At 37.3% G+C, this 24,050-nt stretch overlaps 1 protein-coding gene across 1 annotated transcript in view; it reads right to left on the bottom strand.

Annotated features, from left to right (window-relative positions):
* Positions 1-5,767: 5,767 nt before the first annotated feature.
* The window catches only part of dkk2 (dickkopf WNT signaling pathway inhibitor 2), a 35,205-nt gene continuing 16,922 nt past the window's right edge, over positions 5,768-24,050 (bottom strand). The window contains exons 2-4 of the mRNA XM_088624960.1: positions 19,946-20,096; positions 17,802-17,948; positions 5,768-10,631 (exon numbers count right to left, since the gene is read on the bottom strand). Coding sequence (XP_088481086.1) covers positions 10,381-10,631; positions 17,802-17,948; positions 19,946-20,096 — 549 coding nt within the window. The 3' untranslated portion in view covers positions 5,768-10,380. The remainder of the gene's footprint in view (positions 10,632-17,801; positions 17,949-19,945; positions 20,097-24,050) is intronic.

Genomic DNA, 24,050 nt, shown 5'->3' on the forward strand with positions numbered 1-24,050 from the left:
GTGTGAAATCTCTTCAAAAGAAATGTAATTACGTTCTGTTTAATTCTCCAAACCCTTCCACAGTACATAAATAAAGCTTGTTCTTAAATAGCACACATTTCCTTTGCATTTACTGTAAATAGTTACAGACCAGTTAGTGGTTTTTCCAATGGTATAGTCCCATCTAGGAATCTTGGCTGAAACCTTCACAAATCAAAAGTAGACCCTTTTCAAGTTAATCACCCCCAGAAAAAATGTCAAGTAATAAAATACATAGTCACATTTCATATTAAATGTGTTTTTCTTAACTGCTTCCATTTTAATATAAATGTCATATTTATGTCTTTCTGTTCGTGTAACATTATGTCTTTGAAGAACATTTGGGCACTATTTTCTGAAAGTATTTTGGCCACTGAGGAATACTTGCAGACTATTTTACAATATCTTTCTAAAAGCTCTGTTGAGAATCCACTCCTACAGCGATTATAACAGTATTTTAGCAAACTGCAACCAACTGAAGTGGTAGTCATAAAGTCGCATGAGAGCTCCCGCAATCTCTAATTAATCTAACTCCTGTAATCTCTTGTAATAAGATAATGCTGACATTATATTATTGTATATATACAGTTCATAATAAGACCATTATATATTTCATGGTAGAAAAGGTGTGAAATACTGTAGGGTAGTAGGAAAGACTTTGGCATTATGTTGTAGGTTCAAGTCCCCTCTGCAGACACTGCTATTGTATGCTTGAACAAGGTACTTGATGCCAGACCACCCATCTGTGGACTGTGAGGGTCTGCATTACACATTCCACAAGTGAGGACAAACATTGCTGGGGATTCTTTCCTGTGATGGACTGGTGTACTGTACATGGGGGAAAGGTACATGCTTTCTAGTGTGCTCAGCTGCGGAAACCAGGATGAGCTCTGGCCTGAGAGACTCTGTAGCTCGGGTCTGGCCTCTTTGTATGGTTGTTTCAGCTCAAAGAATCTAAGCAGCATTGAACACCAAAAGACTTTCATGCAGTTGCAATAGAAAATTCACCAGTGCTTCAGCAAGCCGCATTGACGAAAAGATGAGACATTTTCACAAAGATATCTTTTTCCATGAATTCATCAACTATAAGAGCCACTCCTGATAGTGCATTTTCATTATTTTAAGAAAGGATTGTTGCGTAGATTTAAAATAATGCCTATTCAAGGTGTAGCCACTGACCTAATGCATTGTCATGTAACAGCAGAAGATACATACCCAATTATTTTTTTAAAGTAACCAAATGGTAGAACCACAGTCTGTGGCCTAAGATTGTCCATGTACGAAGAGAGGAAGCAACATTAAATTGCAGGGAGCAGGCAAGAATTCCACTTTCTTTCTGTGCCTTTCTGATTGTCATGACTCACAAGCCGACACAGACATTATTTTAATGGTTTGATACCATTAAAATAAAATTACTTTCTCTTTCTTTAACATGTGAGATGTCAATCAAAATCATGAAGTGTCTGTTAAAAACTTTGAAGTTGGAAGATGTCATGGCAGATTCCATCATTGATGATCAAACAAGAGTCTTAGGACATTCTGATTCCTAGTACTTGGCCCCTTTACAGCTTAATTTCACAACTGATGTTCAGATGTGGTAGTCTGTCTAGCACTCCCACAATGCTACTGTGGATGAAAGCTGTTTATTACAGGTACAGTATATGTAGTATAAAACAGAACCAGTTCATACAGATTTACTGGTTCTATGCATACACAAATTAATGCAGTACCCTTCTTTTCTAGAAGGTAATCGGAGAGAACATTTTCCTTTGCCAACAGGTGCTGAACAGGCATTACAGACTGAAAATAATGGCACAGCCACTAAATGTCATCCTGCAATTAGATTTTAACAGGTTCTTTTACTGATTTAGGTGATATCTGGTTAAGAAATGTTAGGGTTAAATATGGTTAGTATTTGAAATAATATCATTTGGATCACACACAAACAGATGTTTTTTTTTCCTGTGATGCCTTTTGAAACTCAATTCACAAAGGAGTTAAATAAGTTTGCTTTTACTGAGGGACTGTAACTCTGGATTGTGGTATTTTGATATAATAAAGTCATATCCTGGTCATTTTCAATGGTGCTGCTCAGGATCTATTTATTTAGTACCTTTGAGTAAGACGATCTCTGCCAGTCAGCGGAACTTTGTAATTAATTGCTCACTTTTGTTCTTCCCAGCACTTTCGGCTCCTGAGCTGCCACGCTTACTTGAGAGCACATTAGCAGAAAATTCAGCTATTGGAAACATCTTTGGGAGCTGAATGTGGACGGGTCTTCTGATCCAGAAGAAAGGAACCCTTTGATGGGCATCCCATTTTGACTCACCTTTCAGAAACATGAAACAAAAGCTGCATTCAATTAAACGTGCAGCTTTCACTTCTCAATCACTGCTTCCTGGACTTGCATAAACAGTGCTGGCAACTGCACTGCATTGCATATCAAGGGGATTTACACTGCATTTCTTTCTGACTTATCTCAGGATCTCATTTTTGCTACTAATTCATGACTGACCTTGAAATTAACATCTCTCTTTCCACAAAAATAAAATTATCTCTCACTCAATGAGTCTGACTCATAATTTCCTCACATCAAACTGTGCCGGAGAATAGAGCCAGCGTGCTGTACCAAACTCAACAACAACAAACAACGCAGTCTTCTTCCCCAATCAGGCTCCCTTGCAGTTTGGCTTCATCTTGTCAATTCAGTTTAATATCAGACAGCTGTGCAGATTTTCTGTGTTCTACTGTATCAGATCTGCAGATGTCAGTTGCATTCCTTACACTTCTATATCACTTGAATATCAGCTATGTAAACTGTAAAATTATTATTAAGTCTCAGGTTTGAATTTTGGGAACTCAACATACAAATGTAACCTCTTACAAAAACATACCAGAACTCAGCCCACTGATTAAACCCTAAAAACTGAAGCACGTTTCCTAATTGGAAATTCATTACCTATTGGTCATTACCTATTCACTACCCTATCGGGTAATGAATTAGATTTTATACTGCTGCTCTTAAGTACTCTTATTGCATATTTACATGTCTTTTTGCATCACTCACTAGTTATCTGTGCAATAGTTCTTTCTTAACTTACACCCATGTCACATTCCAATTGCTATTTGTGCCTGTATCCCAGAAAAACGTAAATCATGCAGTAGATCGTATACTTATGAAAGAGGAGTTTTATATTCACAAAGATCTGCTTGCGCTCTGTTCTTCAGAGAAATGTGGAATTTTAGCTCCAGGACCTTCATCACATGGAAAATCTTTAGGGGAGCTGATTGAACCATGCAGGGTGAATGCAGAACTCTGTATTCACAGAACTCAAATCCACGTTCTCAGACTTAGGCACCTTTTACATTTTAGTGGAAATATCAATGTTCATTAAACTTCACAGCATTCTCTTACGTCACACGAAGATTTGTGAGAGAATTGGCCTGATGTAGTATATGCCCTAACAGTTCTCTCAGTAGTTCAGACAAACACTAATTAAAATGTTAAAAGAGTGCGATTTTAATTAGTAGGTTTTACGAAGCCCATGGCTTGGCAGTACAACAACATTTAAGGAAGAGACTGCCGGATCCCCCTCTTCAATGGAGAATAAGCCAGGGGGGTTCTGCAAGGGCTAAAATAGGGAGGAACGGATGATAAAACTGGCGAGCTAGAACTGCTATAGGTAGTGTAGCAATCCGGGAATGGGAGGAGCCACGGCGAGCACCAGTGAAAAGTCGACGCCCCATCTGAGGGGGCGGAGGCATTAGTGTGAGGTTAGTGAAAACCGAAAAGAAAACACCCAAAAAGGGGAAACATAAAGGAAAAAGAAAAATGTGTCGCTGTGTAAAGTGGCGCCCAGCCTTCCGTTCAGGCACGATTCCCTCTGGAACTGCTGTTGGAAGTTCCTCCCTTTCCGGGGGTGACCTGCTCGTCCCTTCGGAGGGGGAGTATTCAGTGTGTCTTTAAAGAGCCCTCTCGGTTGTGGCTCGTCCCTGATCAGCCGGTACTACTGTAATTTCAAAGGCAGCGCGTCGCCCTTCATCCAGGGCTCCACTTCCACACTGATCACGCCTCTCGTGTAGTGCCACTGTAGGCCTAATGGGGAGAGATCAGGGTCCGGCCTCCGCCAGAACCTTTGTTTTAAACTCCATTTAGTCATAAATGGCAGCGAGTAGTGAAACACAACATTTGCTAATAAAGGAGGTTTAGGTGTTCAGCCACTTGAACCATAAGCATAACATCTACTGTTCCCAGTCTGGACAGACTTGTAAAAATGTGTGTCAGATATTTTACACGGATCCTTAAAATCCCATGTGCATTTTCACAACTCTCAGCTTAAAAGGTTTGGTGCATCCAAACCATTTTGAGGAATAAAAGGCACTGAAGCTTCTGAAGTCTATTTCCTTATCATTTCATTTTGTTTGTCCCTTGCATCCTCTCGGCAGACCCGTTTCCAAAAGGTCACCTTAGATATAAGCCCTGCCTACTTTGGGCATAGATTGCTGGAGGGGGTGTTTATGGTGCGTGATGATATTTGTGCCCAAAATCTAGTAACTGGATTAAGAGCTTATTTTACAAATTCCCTTGCCCCACAGAAATTAACTACTGTTGCACCTTTGAGCAAGGAACTTCACCCAAACTATTCTAGTTAAATACCCTGCTGCATAAATTAATACAATTATAAATTCCTTTCAATAAAAAACAATAGCCAAATAAAGTTGTAGTTAGCAGAAAAATGTCTTAAAAGCTTAATATATTTTATTAGTGGATATTGTTTTGCAAAGACTTCAATGTAACTGCATTGGATATTTCCAGAACACGACCAACAGCACATGTGTTCATGTGCTTTACTCAAAAGAGACAGCATACCTATTAAGAATACTGGAGGATGGAAGTCACAAGACATTGGAGAGTGTGTTACTGCGTACAATCCAGCTCCGTTCATCTCTGATGAACCCAAATCAGGTACTGGGAACTCATCAAAGTTAGGGGAAGGAGTTGCATGTTCATGATGCAAGTTTACAGGAGCTTCATTTTCCTTTTTTTAAATCAAACAGGCAAAGTTTGTGATGGTTGTACATTTGGATACATGTTTGTCTCCTTTTTAGCACCTGTTTAGAATGCAGGCTGTCCTGCGGAGAATTTGTTATTTTATTAATTCGGTCTTGCCGAACCTTATAAAATTCTGTTTTCTGAAAACACTGGGGCTGCAGTACTAGTCACCTGGTGGAGGAGGTTGGATATAAGGTGCTGGGCTATGAGAAGTCTATCAGTTGGAAATATTAACCTTTAAATACTAGTTTCTGTGTTTTGTGTGTGTCAATGCATTTAATATTTTTTTCTCTTTTAAACAGTTGCCTGTTTATTGTTCTGCCACAAAATTGTTGATCTTGCTGTACATTCTCTGAACAGTTGGGTGGTGTTATTTTTTATAAATTACATGCACTCAAGCTGGTGTCAAAGTAGACTGTTATTGTATATATTGCATAATTACTTAATCTCTAATTTACCAAATAGACAGTCACCTCTTTGCAAGAATATGATATACTGAAAAAATGTGTATACTTTGTACAAAATAAGTATTACATGGATAGGTTTCCAGAATTTTCCATATGTCAATGTTTTTGCTCTAATTCTCTAATAAAGAGGGTTCACGTTTGTTAAACCCAATTATTTTCAACCAAAGACACAGCAACGAAAAGTCCCTGTGAAGAACTGAAGGAGGTGCTGAATAAAAAAAAGTCATAATACAAAATACATTTTTATTCATTTTGAAAAGTAAATACACAACAATAAAAAGTTATAAAATATTAACAGCTCTACAAAATTGCAGATTCCCGATTAAACATCTGCAGTCAAAATGCACCAGCAACAGCTTTCTAAAAGAATGTACACGTTTTTAGTTCTATTTACATCAGTTTTTAAACATGAAATACACTTTTTTTCCCCCACTGTACTCAGTTCTCTCAATGTAAATAAGAAGACCATTCTCAGTTGATTTCTCTTAACTCTTAATATACAGAAAGAATCAGTTTGCATTGTTAACTACCGTAGATTTCTGGAATATGGTAATATGTTCATTGAAAGGCTCTAGGCTTTCATTCAATATTCATTGGCTTGGCTTTCATGCTAAAAGAAAAATAGAAAAATGTGACATGAGTTTTCCAGGATTGTAATGTGTTTCTCACACTCTTCAGCAGTTCAGGGTTACATGCGTTTTTCCCATTACAGATTTGGGTGACTTGTAAAAATCGATCATCTAGGTTCATACCAGTTCGAAACAAGCACAGTTATAGGTCTGGTTTGGCATTCAATCCTGCTGCGTTCTCAGCACTGATACTGTAAATCATAATGGCAGAGAGATAACGATGTGTTTCAATATTAATTAGATCTTTAGTGTTGAAGTGCAATGAGCACACATTTGATGTGGCTTTCACATCTGTTGTCATGCACAAATCGGTGTCTTTTAATCAGTTTACACATCTTGAAGCATGAGAAAGGGATTTACACATCATTTTAAGTGATACCATATGTGAATCTTGCATCTCTTATAGCATTAGTACTATACATGTTATACTATACTATGTCATATACTCACTATGGTAGCAAACTGCAAGTTAATCCAAGTACTGATGCCTATCTGTACTGCTTCTACTGTATGACCACATACCTGTAGTACTGAACTTCATAACTTAAGACACTAGCCCACATGAATACATTCTCCTCACCAGCAACAGATTCTTTGTTATTATACAAGGTAATGCAAAACTGTACATGATATATTCTTGGTTCATAAATACACTTTGAATAATGGACATTTTATTTACAATATAAAAGCTTTTTGCTTTTTTTTAACAGAAGAAATTGAGTGCATACGAGAATGAACACAAGGATAGTTTGTGCATACTGTATAGTACCGCAACATAAATGCCTTTAGAAAACTAATATGGTTGTTTCTAAATTAAAGACACCTAAACTTCTGGGAAAAATAAAAATAATGCCCAATATCCTCTAAAAATAGGTTAATATTAGGAACAGAAAGAATAGGAAAACAGTGCAGATGGTAAAACTATTATTACATTTATAAAGATACGTTTTATTATTGGGATATAACTCATTTTGACAAGATTGTGCCCTCTTAACTAGTAACACACAATATGAACTCTTTTATACAAATTATTCATTTCCACAAACTTAATAGCTTGAATTTAAAAAAAAGTAATTTTTCCATTAGATGCAAACTACAGTAAATGTGTGTTACTGATCTCAGGTCTGGGATTTGAGCTCTACAGATTATTAATTAGAGGGTGACAAGCACAAAAACATCCTCCTCTCATCACACATAGAATCAACAGTGAAGGTTTATGGTCATATATACGTAGTTAACTTTCCACCCAATTCATTTTCATCAAGACATGATATACTGTACAGTATTAAATATCTGAAAACTGTTTTCTTGCCCATTTGTAATAGTTTGGACTGCACTGTTTGTCAATATTCTAAGAAGAAAGTAAAGGTTTATTTTATGTTGAAAAGAGAAGAAAGAAAACACATTTTGGTTGTGGAGCCTTCTTCAGGTGTGAGGCTCCGAAGAAGGCTCCACAGCCGAAACGTTGTGTTTCCTTTCTTCTCTTTTCAGCTTGGAATAAACCTTCACTTGTTCCTTTCAAGCCTACACATGCTGATTCAGTTCCCTACTTGAACTATATTCTAAGAAGACACTCTTAAAAAAATTCATAAAGAAAATGTTTAAACTTCTTACAGAGTGTAAGAATATTTGAGGACTAAGATGACGTTACTTCTTATTTTGGGCAGTTGCACGACTACTGTGTACTTCTGGCATTTCATTTTTTGAAAAAAAATAATCTTGCATTTCTCTGGTTATAGATATAACAATGTCAGACTGTAACCCTCATCATTTTGAACTTAAAATTGACCATCAAAACAGGAAAATAGCTGTATGTGTAACAGTAATGTTTGGAAGCAACCAAAGCTTTACTAATAATTGGTTCATTAATAATCTTGGCAGATGGTATTAACCTTTTTTGATTACCTGCTCCACATCAGAAAAACAGATTTACAAAACTTGCATGTACATTATAGCAATGTATAGACAGATTTGTTGTCAATGGGGTTAATAAATGTTTGGGAGACAGACAAGCCCCCTTTTCTGTTCCCTCATCACTATAAATACAGATTGGACTTCTTTCATCGCTGTTCTGTTCACTCTTGTATAGACTTCTCAGTATGGCCAGACAAGTTAAAGCCAGTGAGACTATAATCACATTAACTTGAGAGGGGGCTTGTCTGGACTATTGCAATATGTGTCGGATATGTATTCAATAACTGAAGACAGAATGGCAATGTACTGTAACAGTCCTAAAGCATATACTGTATTATTCAGCACACTACCCATGCCAGAGGTCAGTGTGAGTAGGACAGAGGATTTTGCCATGTGGAGGCAAAGAAAAAATAACAGCCGAGATGAAACGGCATTGACTGTCCTTTCTCAGCTCATGCAGCATTTTTGTAAGCACACGGTCTTCAGGTTTTGAGAAAAGAACAGTATTTTCTGAAAGGCCCAGATTTAAAGGCACGTACAGGATATTAATAAATCTGAAGCTCAAAAATCACATGCAGAAAAAGCTGCAGTTGATTTCAGGACATTTTGAGATATTTTTAATATACTTCTGCTTGCAAATACAGTATTAAGGAGTGTAGCTGTACAGGAAATTACTCCTTTCAGAAAGCAGGGAAATAGTTTTGGCAGCAACATTAATTCTGAAAAAATGGATTCCGTTCCATTGTAAGATATTAGTAAAATTCTAAATAATATGAAATAATGTTCAAATGTATTATTCCAAATGTTACCAGGCTAAACAAACAACATGTGGCAAATGTCCATGCTAAAAATAATAATGATGATGAGTAATTGGTACATGGGTTACAATTTTTAAATAATTTCAAAATGACATCACTATTTTTTTCTATTTATTTGATGTTTTCTCTCTTTTTTAAAAAAGGGCGATAATTTGTTTTGCATGCTTGGAATTACTTCCACAATTCTTCCACTTGCTTGCAAAAATCTCACTCTGCTCATATGGATGTCATTTCGTTGAGTGGCTCTGTCTGATTTGTAATTGCATTCTGCTCTAGCCATCTGTAATAATGTGACTGGACAGGCACACTTTCCCTTATGGAAAAAAAACCAACACAAAACTACATCCGTCCATCATCAGAAAGCCACTTATTGTTATTAAAGGTTATGGCCATCCTTAGTCACCCGACACCAGACTGTCACAGAGTACACATGTAACAGATCCTATTGTCCTGAGTGAGTAACAGAACTGATGTCACCCCTCTCTGAAATCTAAACAGTATAAAATACTGCCTTGACAGGGGACCCAGCTTGCTGTTTAGAAGTGGCACTATGCAATGGTGGAGGCCAAAAGTCACCAGAATAACATCCTGGCAGGGCAAGGGAGAGCTGTACTTTCACACACGCAGGCACAAATTAGCATCTCATCGATCTTGCTGCTATGAAACCTAAAGCTGTTAGCACAAGATGTTCTGCTGTGTTGAGAAAAGGTAGCTTTTCTGGACATGTCTGCACACAGACTGAAATTAACACAAGTGTAACTGGTACTGGAGGAGAAAACACTCCCAAACAAGTTAGAATCCCAAACAACTGTGTTGCTCTGAAATCATTTAACATCCCAGTTGAGCTATTGCTAGAGCCAAGGTGCAGTATTTCAGGCTGAATTCACTTTGTGAAAAATGAAAGAAAAAAATATACAGTATGTATATATTTATGTTCCCATAAGAAAAACATGAAACATCACAATACAAAATCCAAGGGTGTCAAACTCTACAGCACAAAAATAGGCACATTTGCATTGCTTTTATTCCACTTCAGTACTAAATGTGATAGTTGACTCGACTTAATTGTCTTGATTGACTGTAAGACTGCATGAATACATTTTCAATTATTTCCTATTTTAAGCAGCCAATGTCCTTAACGCGCCTTGAAAAAGCCTGCGCGAGTGTGACTTTTGAGGAGTGCAGTTTAACACCCTTGCCTGGTGACAGTCAAAGTAAAAGCTTGGCTTTACATGGTTAAATATCTTCCTTGCAGGGCAGAATGGCACTTATAGCAGATAATGTTATTTACACATGGAAGCCACGCAGTAGACTACTTCATGGCCAACGCTACTGCATCCCGAATACCATCGTTCGTATGTTCCACACCTGTACCGCTGTCCGCAAAGTTCCCTTCCGTGTCCCTATTCACTGTGTCTCTCTCGTCTTAAATATGAGGGTTTTTTTTTTCACAGTTAGAAAAGAATGGGCCAAAGGTCCCTCTACACCTTTTGGCACATGTGGAGTCTTGATTTGGACGAGGAAGTGGCATCTTTCCAGATCTTGCAGGAAAGGCCCTTCGCGCATTCGCAGCGCTGGAAGATCTCCAGCCCGTGGGTGCCCTTCTTGCGATGTCTGGTACACACCTCGCCCAGCTGTAGGACCGGCTTGCAGATTTTGGTCCAGAAATGGCGGGCACAGCAGTAACCCTCCACACAGTCAGAGGAACGGAGACATCGATCTCCCTCGTGACCTGTCAGAGGAAAAAAACGAAATATTCGAATTTGTGTAACAAGTGCACCAGGTTCAAGGAGGACAAACTCATGACGGACTGCAAATACTGTAGATAAAGAGTTTGCCTTCAAAATGGCTTACTGTGAGGTGTAACAGCTGGAAATGAAAGGGTATAATTTACAGACTTATGATAAAGCAGGTTTCATAAAATAAAACAACCTGGTTAAGTGGAACAAATGCATAAAAAATGGGATAAAATGAGGAAAAACTACAAGATTACAATGGCAGTCTTGGATGAGGATGGTTCTTGCTACTGTTATTGGAAGTGAAGCCTTCCTAAAGGTCATACAATTACTCAGGGCACATTGCAGCTGTGAAGGAGCATGGCTGACAAAGACAAGATGAAAAAAAACAAATCTAGCTTGAATATTATAATTATGAGAAAACATGAATGGAAGACTAATGACTGTAATTAATACTTTAAATTACAGGCATATAGTACATATACAAAAATGTATAAATATTTATACAGTAAATATAAAAGGTTTACTTGCATTTGTACAGTACACATGCTATTTTTTTTGTAATGTGCCATGCACTTTAACTCTGAAACGACAGAAGTTTCCAATTAGCATCGATAAGGGTTGCTGCTCACAGTAAAACTAACAAACTACTTCAATTAACCTTGTTTAAACTGAGAGGAATTTCTTGTTAAAACGAAAATGTAGATGAGACTTTTTTCAGATACAGTACAAAAATACCCAAAACTTTTTTTTAACCAAATACATTGAAAAGGAAGCTTTTAGAAGTTCAGAGAACATTTTTATTTAATACATCTCAGGCTGCATACAGTATCACTAATTGCTTAATTAATTGCTTAATTATTGTTGGTTCAGTAACTCGGCCAAAACCTATTTATCATGATCTAGAGTCAAAACATATTAAAAAGTTTCTGTGGTGGAGCTGAGGGAAAAGCAGCCTGCCAATGAGGACAAACCTGAAAGCACTACTCCTCCCACAAGGAATAAGCCAGGGTGCTGCTTCAAGGGTGCAGATGGAGTATGTGTTGGTGAGTGAAAGTTGGCAAGATTCTAAATTTGACCACATCATTTATTTCTCTATTACATACTTATTATTTCCTGAGTTTCCAAATCCCTAATATCAGTACAAGTTAAAAGGGAATGGTGGCTGATTTTCAAAACTTCTGGGTTCATGGTTATGTCCAAGTGTGAAATAAATACACTCACTCATCAACAGTCATATCAATATAAAATGGAATGAGGTTGATTGCCCAGATAAGGTCAAAAACCTCAACCCACCTACCAATGGCAAATTTACAGACCCATGACTTTCTCATTTGCCAGAGGCCTCTTGATTCTACCTAGTGGAATCCTGCCATCAAGTTCTGGTTTTGTAATTTTCAATTTGTCAAATGATGCAGAGTTTGCTTCACTCCAGACAGATGACAATTAAAATGAAAAATGAGAATTCATTCTTTTTAAGTTTTGTGAAATATGGAGAGTCAAACGTGAATCATAAAGTAAAAATGAGACAACAAACCAGGATACATCACAGGATACTTAATCTACAAGGATATAAATACTCTGAATCTATAGAGGTAAAATGTTTATAAATAGCAGCTTTCACACAAAAAGGAATTGTATTCATTCATGGAAAAGGACAGTCATCTTTTGCTATCTTGTTAAGAACACAATAACTAAATAAATCTAATTAAGTCTTCATTAATTATTTAACACCATTATAGATTACAGTTCTAGCCTTAGTCTTAGCCTGCCCTAGTACCATATACTGTACAGTACTGGATATATTATAACATCTTTGTTATTAACAAAAACATAAATAAAACAATCAAAACACCTCTATTCATGAGAAGCAAACATGAGATTGTAGTAGCCAATGCCTATCATACAGATCATGCCTATCATGCCTATAAAATACACATCTGTCAGGATAACTGAATTACATTTGATGATCACCAAAGAATGTTTCTGCATAAAGAATGAAAAATTCTGAGGAAAAAGAAAATAATAATGTCTAAGTCTAAGACAGATCAGCAATGTACTGTACATGAATGAGCAAAGTAAATCGAGATCTTAAAATCCTGCCCAAAGTTATGTGTTCAATTTCAGCCTCTTATCAAACCTATATTCCTTGCATATTCTTGTGCACTCATGAAACAGCTCTGCCTCAACATTAAAACCAAATTCCTTGATGGATCTTTAACACATAACTGTTTAAATAAAGCAAATTTTCCTCAATTGTTTTCTAATTAATTCTCAGTTAAGCAGAACATGATATTCCTTTTAGCCAGTTTACATGGTTGTTTCAAAGGTCATAATTAGTAAAGAAAATATTTATTAAAGATGTTAATCAGTCATGCATCTTTTCCATGAAATTATATGGTATTTTTTTTCCCCTGCCAAAGGCTGTTTCACACGCGACAAGAGGCTCCAACATCCTTGAGAAACACATGCTTTCCTGTCCAGCTTGCTTAAATAAAACAAGAATCAATACCACATTAAAGAGATTAGTATCAGCCCTGAGCGTCTTTCTGAATAGGGGCTTCAATTAAAGATGGATTTTTATACAATTTTTAATATATTCAAGCAGTTATGATTTCTGCACAATCAATTCTGTTCTTCCCTGCTTTGACCCTGTACAGAGCAGTAATGTTGCCCTAAGTCTACATCAAAGCTTCCTGTTACAAAAGATTCCCCTTCTTTTCGGTATAGATCCACTGCCTCACCAGCTGGCTTGAATAGCGTTCATGACCGTCTACATGCACATTGTCTCCCATCAGTTCTTCAAAGCACAAAAATGTCACTCATCGCTGAATGAAACACACTACTTCTGTTTCTCCTGCCAACTCATGTGTTCTCTGTCCCACAGAAGATGGCAGTTTCATCTCTTATCTGTCAGCATGTAACCCCAAAATAGCCTCCAAACATGTACTGTAGATCATTTTTATGCAAACAGTGCTATAGTCTTCCTGCTGATGCACAGGTTATTTCCTTTTGGAATGTCTCATGCTGCAGCCACTGCAGTCTGAAAACAATTACACAGATGGATCAAATAGATATGAGGGTCCCAGCCCAATGCAGTAACTATCTGTCTTCCGGGATTTGGCCTGTTCTTCACAGAGATGGTGTCCTGCTTTGTCTGGGCTAGTCTGCTGAATGTTGAAGAAGAATCTTAACTTTAAGAACAGCTATTTATGTACAGTACATTCTTAATCAACTCAATATGACAACTGTAACTTAATTCAAAAACCAAACACTACGCACCTTACATATTCATGAAATTACATGAATTGATCCCAGTATTGTTATCTCAAGCAATGATATAATAACCACATTTATTGGCTCACATTTTAAAAGACAGTTAATTATGACAAAGCCATGACACATAATACTGTTATAGCGTGTCAACATTCTACTTTTGTTTGTCATGTTTTATGTGGGCTATCTTTATCTTTTGGAACTCCTCTGCAATTCTAGATTTCACATATGGGTCACCTCTCAGAGAAAACTGCAAGTTCATTCTCTTTTTTTGTGATTATTGTTCCACCTTCCACTGACGCACAGTCAACACTAGTGCTTTAAAATAAACGAAGGTGTACCCCGTTTCTTATACTCTTCATCTTACCTCTTAAATCAGTTGACATTGGATAATTCAAGTCCATGTCGCCCATTTGCAATATTCACAAAAACAATTCCTTCACCTCATGAGACACTGCAGCATTGAACTTGTCTTAAAACCTAATGCCTAATTTTCAATCTTTACTTCACTAATCATTAATCAGTTTACGAGCCATTGGGGCATTGAACTCAACATCACCCTTCATGCTGATTTCTTCATCTTCACTAGCAACCACAATTTTATTACTGGTTGATCCTGTTTGGCCAGGGACACCACTCTAGATTTTCTCTCAATAATCTGCTGTTACACTGAAAAATGATGTCCGGCTCTTTTAAAATCCCAGTGCCTCCCATCACCCTAGCTCGGTCAGTCCACCCTGTACCTCCACAGCACACCTAACCCTCATTGAGCCTGGCCAACACAATGGCCACCTGTTCAGCACTTATGACCTCCCTTAGCACAAACCTAAGCTGCATTTTCTTTAGTATTCATAAAATGCGGATTCTTTCAGGTCTGTAAGCTGTTAGGATAGCCTAGTCTCCTAATGTAGACAGAAACCCTTTCCCTCCTAGCTTTTCTATTAATTGGCCCAGACTGCTGCCTAATTCCATGCAGAAACTATCCTCTTATCTTGCCAATGCTTTCCCCTCCTGTAGAATTTAATTCCTTCTGAGATGTAATTACTCCATAAAACAAGGTGTACCTCTGTGTGTTTAACTGGTAAACATACCATTCTTAGTCAAATTCCATCCACTCATGTTCTAACCACTTCTTCCAATTCAGGGATGCAAGGGAGCTGGAGTCTATCCCAGCAAGCAACAGGTGCAAGGCAGAGTACGCCCGGGTCAGGATGTCAGCCCCAACACAAGGCACACACTCACACCATTATCAATTTTCCCAGAAGCCAGTTAATCTACCAGTATGTTTTTGGACAGTGGGATGAAATGACATGCAGAGGACATTTAAACTCCATGGAGACAGAACCCCAGGTCCGGAATTGAACACGGGAGCCTCAGCATTGCAAGGTAGTCCCAATCCTGACTTCTGTGCTACTGTGCGCCCGAGTCAAGTTCCATTTTTCTTATATTTTCTAATTTGAGTATGGATTTTAAAGATGTTTTTTTTATATATACAGAATAATCAGATCTGACATACTTTTGGAAAGGATATCTGTGGTGAAAGTGACATACTGTATGAATATAAAAGGAGCAGTGGTCATGGTTCAGGACAAACAAGTGGAAGGTTATGGGTTCAAATTTCACATGCTGGGGTAATTCACTCAGATTGAGACAATGGTGCCCATCTGTAAAAAATAGGTATATCTATGAGTTATTTAAAGTATAAGCTAAATAAATTAATAATAAAGAATGTTACATTTTTCACAAAATAATACATCCATCTCTTCGTTTTCAATTTTCTTGTTTTGCTGCGACTCATGGCATGTTATATATTGGATATATCCCTTGAAATGTTGCGGTATTACTTTAATGAAAAGTCATATAACTGACAGATTCTGGGAGTGAAATCAACTTTAAATTCTAATTTCTTGAACAAAATTGTTAAAATTTAATCACCAGTAAGCAAAGATTGTAGCACATTTCCAGTACTCATAAAAATAATGCCTTAGATGACATACAGTATAAACCATTTGGTTGAAAATTCAAATTAGATAACTGTTGCATTTTTATGAGGAAAAGGATAAAACAATATTGCCAGAAATAGTTAGTATTTCATCAGAATGCTATATACTGTAAGCTTTCATTATATGGCACCACCAACTAATAAACATCTCTAAAGAAGCTTATTTGCTTATGTTTAATATATTTTACTTCTTAAAAGACGTTTTGGGTAGGATGGGCTCAGTTTTCCAATTAGACTCCTTAAAAGGATGTTTTGCAAAAACACGCGTAACAGCAAGAAAAAAATAATAACTTTGAACAAAGAATACTACAGGGGTACCTGATTCAAGTATTCAAAATGCTCAGGGGTATTTATAAAGTCAGTCCTATGGACTTCTACCAAATCAACAATGAAACATGAACCAGAAGACACAAGAGTAAACTGTGTATTAGAAAGGAATATGGAACAAGTTACCCAACCATACTGATGAAACCAAAAACCTGGCTTTTCTTTTAAGAAATAACTGGCTGCAATCCTTGGGTCAAGTAGCAATGAGAAACCAAACAGCTAGATGGGCCAAATGTACCCCTCTCATTTGTAATCTTTCTTATGTTCTTATGTTGGAGATAATTACCAATACAACGTGTAAATTGAAGATTGTCCTTCTACCCGACTGCATTCCGGTGTCATTTTCAAAGGGTTTCAGCATTACACTCAATTTCACAATAAGAAAGAAACACCCCTGTTCCTTGAGGTTCTTCATCATTTTCAACCTGCCATTGCATATTTCATTTGTTATGTCATGCTTAAAAAGAAATCATTAGAACTGCTTATTTATTAAAAAAAAAAGAGATGCATCAGTTTTTGATTATATATGATACAGGATGCCATTTGCTGCTAGTAAGTGTACATGACTTTTATATGGGGTGCAGAAACAACATTGTAATGTGGTTATGTCTGCACCCCATGCCGTGTTAACAGCTCAAGGGTCCGATGACATAACGGCAGTAGATAATTACTAAAATAGTTGGGGACTGGCGCCACCTTCACAATATGTTGTTAATAACCATGACTAACAGGAGATAATGATTCAGCTAGGGTCATGTGTAAAAGGGTCACTGGAGAAGGAGAAAAGCAGAGAAGCTCCTCTGTGGTGATTTTACCAGTGGTTATCTGGATTTTTCATAGGTGTGTAGTTTTATTCATTTTAAAGATAGGCTTAAACACCTATATGACATTCAGCTGATTGTTGATATGATGTGATGTGTCTGAGACAAACTGTTTTCTGTACAAGTATTATCTCATTATTACATTAGGAACTACATTCAGACTAGTCATTCCTTCTGTGTGGGAAATCAAGGGCATAAGACAATCTGTCCCCATTGTATGTCCCAGACATACTGTATGAACACAGCCGTGTATAAAAAACCTTATTTAAATCTAAAAAGAAAACATTCTGCCCACAATATTTATATCATTGCTCCTTTTGTACACATTGTACAATTATTTGGTGTTTAAACAAATTGAGTGACATACAGTACACTATAGTATACTGGGGATACTACTAAGGGATATTACAGAAATTAATCACTTATCTATCTGGAAAAGATCTGACAAGTGAACACTAACTTACATCTCCAGACCACTGGGTCCTGATGGGGGAGGTGGAGAGAGATATTAATGCTTAAATCCATTTCAGAAGGGAACAGAGTCTCTTGAAAAAGTACGTTTTCTCTTGAACATCTACTACACTTGCATTTCAACGCGTCTCAACAATATGCAGACACTTTTGCCTTTAAAAAAAGTTAATCAGCTCTCAGCTCCTACTATTTCGGGAATCAACAACATTTCTACAATAGCACTTGGTTTCCCATAAGGGAAAGTGGAAGACGGAGCATCTGACACCAACCTTTCACATGCGGTAACTTGGACTGTGCCTTCCCAGTCTTTGGCCAACCCTTTTCCTTAGTGGAAAGCTGTCCAGTCTTCTTGTTGTGCCCCTCTACCGTGGTGATATGTGGCGCAAGGACAGTTTCGGTGATAGGAATGCAAATGTCTGCAATCAAAAAGATGAAAAGAAAAACATTGGTCTGAATTCTGTCCGCTGTCCCTCTCTCTTTCTAGAACTCTACAAACCGAGCACTCATACAGATCCAAAGTGTTTGTGCAAGCTGCATTCTAAGCCTGCTGTTTTGTCAAAGGCGTTCGGACTCTAAATGTGAACAAATGTTGATTTGAAATATTTTTCAGCCGGATTTGCAGAGGAAACCGGTCATTGCTCAGACTGGTATGTGTTCTGCTACTATTCACGTACTATACTTTTGGAGATACTGTAACTGTCTGAAAAACTAAGAGATGCCATAACCAGGTTCATTATGCAAAGCATAAACTTCCAACAGAAGTTTTTGTCATACAGGAATTTGATACTGTTTCTATGGGGTGAATATGACAGCCATTAACACAGACTGGTTTACGTGGAGCAAGATATCTCAGGAATATGTTCAGAGATCAAACTGAGGGAGCTTGGCACTAGAGCATTCAGTGAAATGTGGAAACAGTGAACTGTTTAAATGTCATCAGTCTAACAAATTGAGAGAGAGAAATGGAAAGTGATTAACTTTAGAGAGAGGGATGATTAGAAACTGATGATTCTTTTAACAGCATTCATTGGTAACATCTGACAAAACCTTTGGTAGTGTAGTTACTGTGCAGTTTGCAGCACATTTTTAATTAAAGCAAAAACAAATACTTTGGATTTAATTAAAGGCATTCTTACCAAGAGGCATTGCCAAATTATTGGTTTTGTGTGTCTTCACTACTATACTGTATCCTAGATTGGATTTCCACCCTACTGGTACAGTAAGTGAAGGGTTTACTACAGTACATTTAAGATACAAAATACTGAAGTCTGTCATTCGTCATACACATGAGATAATCCACATGAAAAAACAAGAGCATCCTGGAAAAAACATTTTTTTGATGGTTCACAGCTGTCTCAAATAGATCATTTTTCACTAAAAATGTGTTTTGTTTATTTTATTGCCTAGCATCATGTGTTTCCAGAACAGAAATAATACAAAATGACAGGGGCAGAATATTCTTTGCTGATTTTATACACTGACTGTGATTTATCTACTATTCATCTCTTTTTGCAGACACTTTCCAAGCTTTTACACTTCAGAAATGTGTTCTGTAGATCACTTTCTGTGTTTGCTTTTCATCTTCTTTTTGTCACATGAGATGTCTGTGTCCTCAGAAATTACTTCTTGAAGCTGACGAGAAATAAATGTTTAGAGGACACAAATCCTTAGCTTGAAAACTCACTATTGTGGTGCAAAAAGATGCCTCCAAAAGACAAATATAGAAAACAGAAAACATTGCTTTTAGAACTCCTTTCCTTCAGCCCAGACCAGATTCTTGCCAAATAGTGGTGTCACATGATGTCTGATCATTTACATGATGTAACGTCTTAGGTTATGATTGGCTGATCTATAAGACAGTTCTCAATTTGTATCGCCAGACACATTTTAAGAAAGTTAAAGCAGTATTAAAAATGCTATTATGCCCATGATCATGTCGTTTTCCTTGTTTATATTTACTTTACACTTACAAAATCTATAAAGTGTAGTCACTTTAAATGCTTTTGATCATGGTATGCCATGGCATTCTTCCATAAAGTGCATCAGAAATGTGCACCATTTTGCCTGGTGTTTCATCATACAGAGTCGGATACTTTCACAATCATTAGTGTCAAGCGGTTTTTGGTTCTGAATTTCTCTTGCTTTTCCGTCTCAGTCCTTCACTTTCAGCTTTGAGAGATCATTTACTCAGCCATTTTATGCAAAAATAAAATGGTAAGTGAGAAAATAGGAAGACAGAATCTGTCACCGCTGAATTACATCCGGTAAACAATATGGTATTTCCAGTGACAAGTATGTAAACAATCATTAAAGACTAATACATGAGTTGTGCCAGGCATAAAAGCTTTTCCATCATCAGACGTAGGAGTGTTTCCTTTTTACGTTCTGGTAACTAAAAGCAACATGGACGTACAATTACTGCAGTGATTGCCTGGGCAGCACATGTTATCTCTGTGGCAGCGTTTCTTCTTTCTCCTGCAAGCCAGGCATCTGGAGGGAGCATGTTGTGGACTGTGGCAGTAGCTTCCGATGTCGCATTCCTTATCGCTGCTGCAAAGATAAACCTAGAATTGAAAAAAGAAAGGGACAGAAAATGTGTCACACATGCTAAGGAATGGTAATGAGACAAACTGGACTGTTTTGCATTTTTTTTGCCCCAGGCGCTTGGTGCTGGGGTCCTGTCAGGGGACAGCCATACACAAAACAACTTATGGACAAAATGATTGCGTGAAATAGCACACTTATGGATATCCTCAAGCATGGGTATTGACGATAAGTTAACTTGCCCAGGACACTCAAATTCAAAAGAAAATTAAATGGACAAACTAAGGTGAAACACAACTGAATGTGCTTTATGTTGCTAGCCCATAGCTCACAACAGACCTTGTTTTGAAAAAAAAAACTTGGCTCTGCTCTCCGTAATCCCTCATTCCTGAGGGCCTGTCTGCATTCTAGCTTTGCTGACATTTTCACACTGAGATCGCTTTTTCATCTCTGCTCCAAGTACATCTTCTATGACATTCTCCCCTCACCCCTGGCAGAGATGTGCTTGCTATCAGCATTTTTGCGAAGTGCTTCATATGTTTCATACTAAACTATTTAAGTGAAGAGATTCTCATCTCACTAGCTATCAGAAGCTGTCAGTCATGCTTCACTGATTCTTCTCAATGTTTCTGTCTGCGAATAAAAGGCTACAAAACTATAAAATAAGTGTGAAAAGGTATGGTAGTTATACTTCTGGAGCAACCTTTAAATAGAACAGAAATTACTATATAGCATTTTCAGAAGAGCATGGCAGCAATTCCATTCATGTTGAAAATTAACACACCAAATCAATTTTACAGTATTATAATATTACAGGAATCCCTTAGTATCATTTTGTAATGCTTCACTACAGCCACTGGATATGATCAGAATATTCTGTGATGCCAGCTGATAAATATAATCTTCATATCATATGAATCAGATGTGTAGAATACAGCTATTCTCTAACTATTCCCAAGCAATCAAGGAGTACATGCTGTATGATGGGCAGATATAATATTTTGTTTTGAACCAATCTCAACAATAACGATTGACCGGTCGAATCTGGGTTTACCACCTTGTTAATTATAGATGAAGGTTACTAACACATTTAAATCTGACAGGGTTGTATTATCACTCCAGGAATGTTATACAGCAGGAAAAGTACTACAGGGCTGATGTAATAGGAAATGCCATGTGGCACATTGGAACTGTTTACCACAGGAACTTTAACAGCATTCCACAGGAGTACTAAGGTAACTCCTGTGGTAAAATGTCCCAGAACACTTTATAACTTGTATTTTCTTGCGGCCGTAACACCTTTTGACATTTTCATAAGGGCTGTTTCCCTGACTGTTTTCTTTATAAACTTTAACTGGTATTGTCACAAAAGTGTCCAAATGATCAAAGAACAATATGAATATAAGGACACAAGAAAGGTTAAAAACAAGAGCAAGTCATTCAGGCCAAACATCAACAGAGACTCGGCTTCAGCTACTGTATATGGCTGGATAGCCAGAATCCTACTCCCACCAGCCTTTGGGTAATATGGCATATACTGTAAATAAAAGAAAGAGGATATTGAACAAGTAATGTTTTACTGTTGTTTGACTGGTGCCTTCTGAAAGAACAGACAAAAATGAGGAAAAAGTTATGTTTTAGAGAAACCAATTTCTCCACCACATAGAATACAATTTAGGACTGTGGATTTCTCTCATGGGCACAGGAAACATTGACAAGTTTTGCATTCTGTTTGCAATGTAGGGCTTGATGGAACTGCTTATCTAAATCTTATCTAAAGCATTTTGTGCTGTTCTATTAAAAGTGAAAACTGATATATGGCTAATTTATTAAGCTATAAAAAGGATAGTGTGTACTAAAAGATTAATACACATGAAGAGAAAATCATCAGGATGTACAAGTGTTGTTAAAAAAACAGATTAAACTGGCACTGATTAGCATACTAAACAGTTTCTTTGCAATTTGTTTCATATCTTTCAAAATTACAATGTGTTAAAATACACATCAATGTTTTACCTGACACTGTGGGAGTAAGTTATATGTTAACTATTGAGTATGCATACTGTAGAAAGCATGAAGAAAGCTCTCTTGAGGCTAACAAAAACTACTCAGATCATAATTGTACAGTTGGCAACTGTATTTCTGTAGATAGACACGGACATCAGTCCTCATTATGTTTCCCATCACTGTATCAGCATTATTTACCTTTAGAAGTAGCTAACCTCTATCGCTGAAGAGAGTCAAGATACATAAATTCACATTACATTCATGCATTCATTCCCGATGAAAAATAACTTTTCTTTTAACCTGTACAAAGGGTTTTAATTGGCCACAACAGCATCACTATCACTAACTTCATGAGAATGTTAGTTATTTCATCTTTTTAATATTTACTAACAATTTAAATACATTTTAAATAATTTTGCTAATTAGTTTAATAACTTAAAGCACCAATTTTGCCACAATTTGTGTGATATATTCTACAAATCACCTAGTCTCCATTCACTGCAGAGAATGGTCAATACAGTATGGCCCAGAAGATCATCGGCTGTGGTCTCACCGAGATTAAACAGCTCTATGTGGACCGCTGCCGTGGTAGAATTCTGGCCATCACAGAGGACAGTCACCACCCCGGGCATGACCTCTTCACCCCACTGCCCTCAGGCAAGAGATACAAGAGCATACGGACACTCACCACCAGATTACTAAATAGCATCTATCCTCAAGCATTGCGAACACATTTAGCCATGCCCCTCTACCAGATCTTTACCATCTACCTTATTATGATTTCTTATTTATTGCACATCTCCAGTCACTGTTTACACGTCTGCATTGTTTACATTCAAACTGTTTACTTGTACATTGTCTACTGTTTGTTTGTATATTGTCTTGATGCGCTATCTGCACTTTGTGTTGTTACACTTGTTTTAACAATCGAGAGACTTTCTGTAAGAATTCCATTGTACCAGTACATGTACCGGTTACATATGGCAACAAAGTTCAAGTCTTACCTACACCTCATGTCTCCATTGTGACAGCCCAACTTCAGTATCTGCATGACTACCTCTGTCCATGACTGCTGTCTTCATCACTCAGGCACCCCACTCTGTCCAGTCCCTTGTCTGATCCTCTGCCTCATCTTTACCCAACTTCAGCTGGCAGTCTGGTTTTACTTTTCCTTGGTCTTCTACCGACATGTCCATTCATTGTACTTTCTTAACCCCACATGGCAGACCTAGCTGCCTACATAATAATACTGATCATACGGCACCTTCTGGTACCCACAGAGAAGTCAGCTTTTCATACTGTACTGTCTTTCTCCCATAGGATCAACAAAGTGATATTACCTGCACTGCAGTCTTGACATGACACTATGCACCGAAGAGCAACATTCAAAAGATTACAAACTAGAGGAGGCAATTTGGTCTTTTGGTCTCTAATAGCTTAAAAATCTTATGCTGACATCAAGTGATTTCAGGCTGAGCTTAAAAATTGTGGCTGAAGAGCTCCAGACTCTTATAATCTGTTGTTTAAATAAATATCTATTGCTTTACAGCCAAAAAAAGAAAGCAAATCTATTCTTAGGTATTGTAGCCCTTTTCATACATAGGCATCCCACAGTGCTTTAACAAGAGTAAAGGCAAGGCAGTGCAAGAATAATTTTTAATTTTAATTAAGTTTAATCCACATCTAAAAGGGAATTCCTTCAATTGGCTTTTAAAACAATCTAGTGTCCTAGATAATATTTAGAATAGTGAGGTTATATAGCTATTAGATCATTTCTGATGTGAATTGGGAAGGTACTCCATAAACAGAGGCTATAGCAGCTGAAAGACTTAAAGAAATTACTTTAAACACTGCCAGGGCACAGTCAGTAAACCCACATTCTCTTCTCGGTGAGCCGTCTGGAACCTAGGCGGTAAGGAGCTCTTGAAGGTAGATGGGTCCTGACCCATGAAGGACTGTATGTATTT

Source organism: Lepisosteus platostomus, chromosome 1, assembly GCF_059453375.1.
Source record: "Lepisosteus platostomus isolate fLepPlt1 chromosome 1, fLepPlt1.hap1, whole genome shotgun sequence".
Lineage (NCBI taxonomy): Eukaryota > Metazoa > Chordata > Actinopteri > Semionotiformes > Lepisosteidae > Lepisosteus > Lepisosteus platostomus.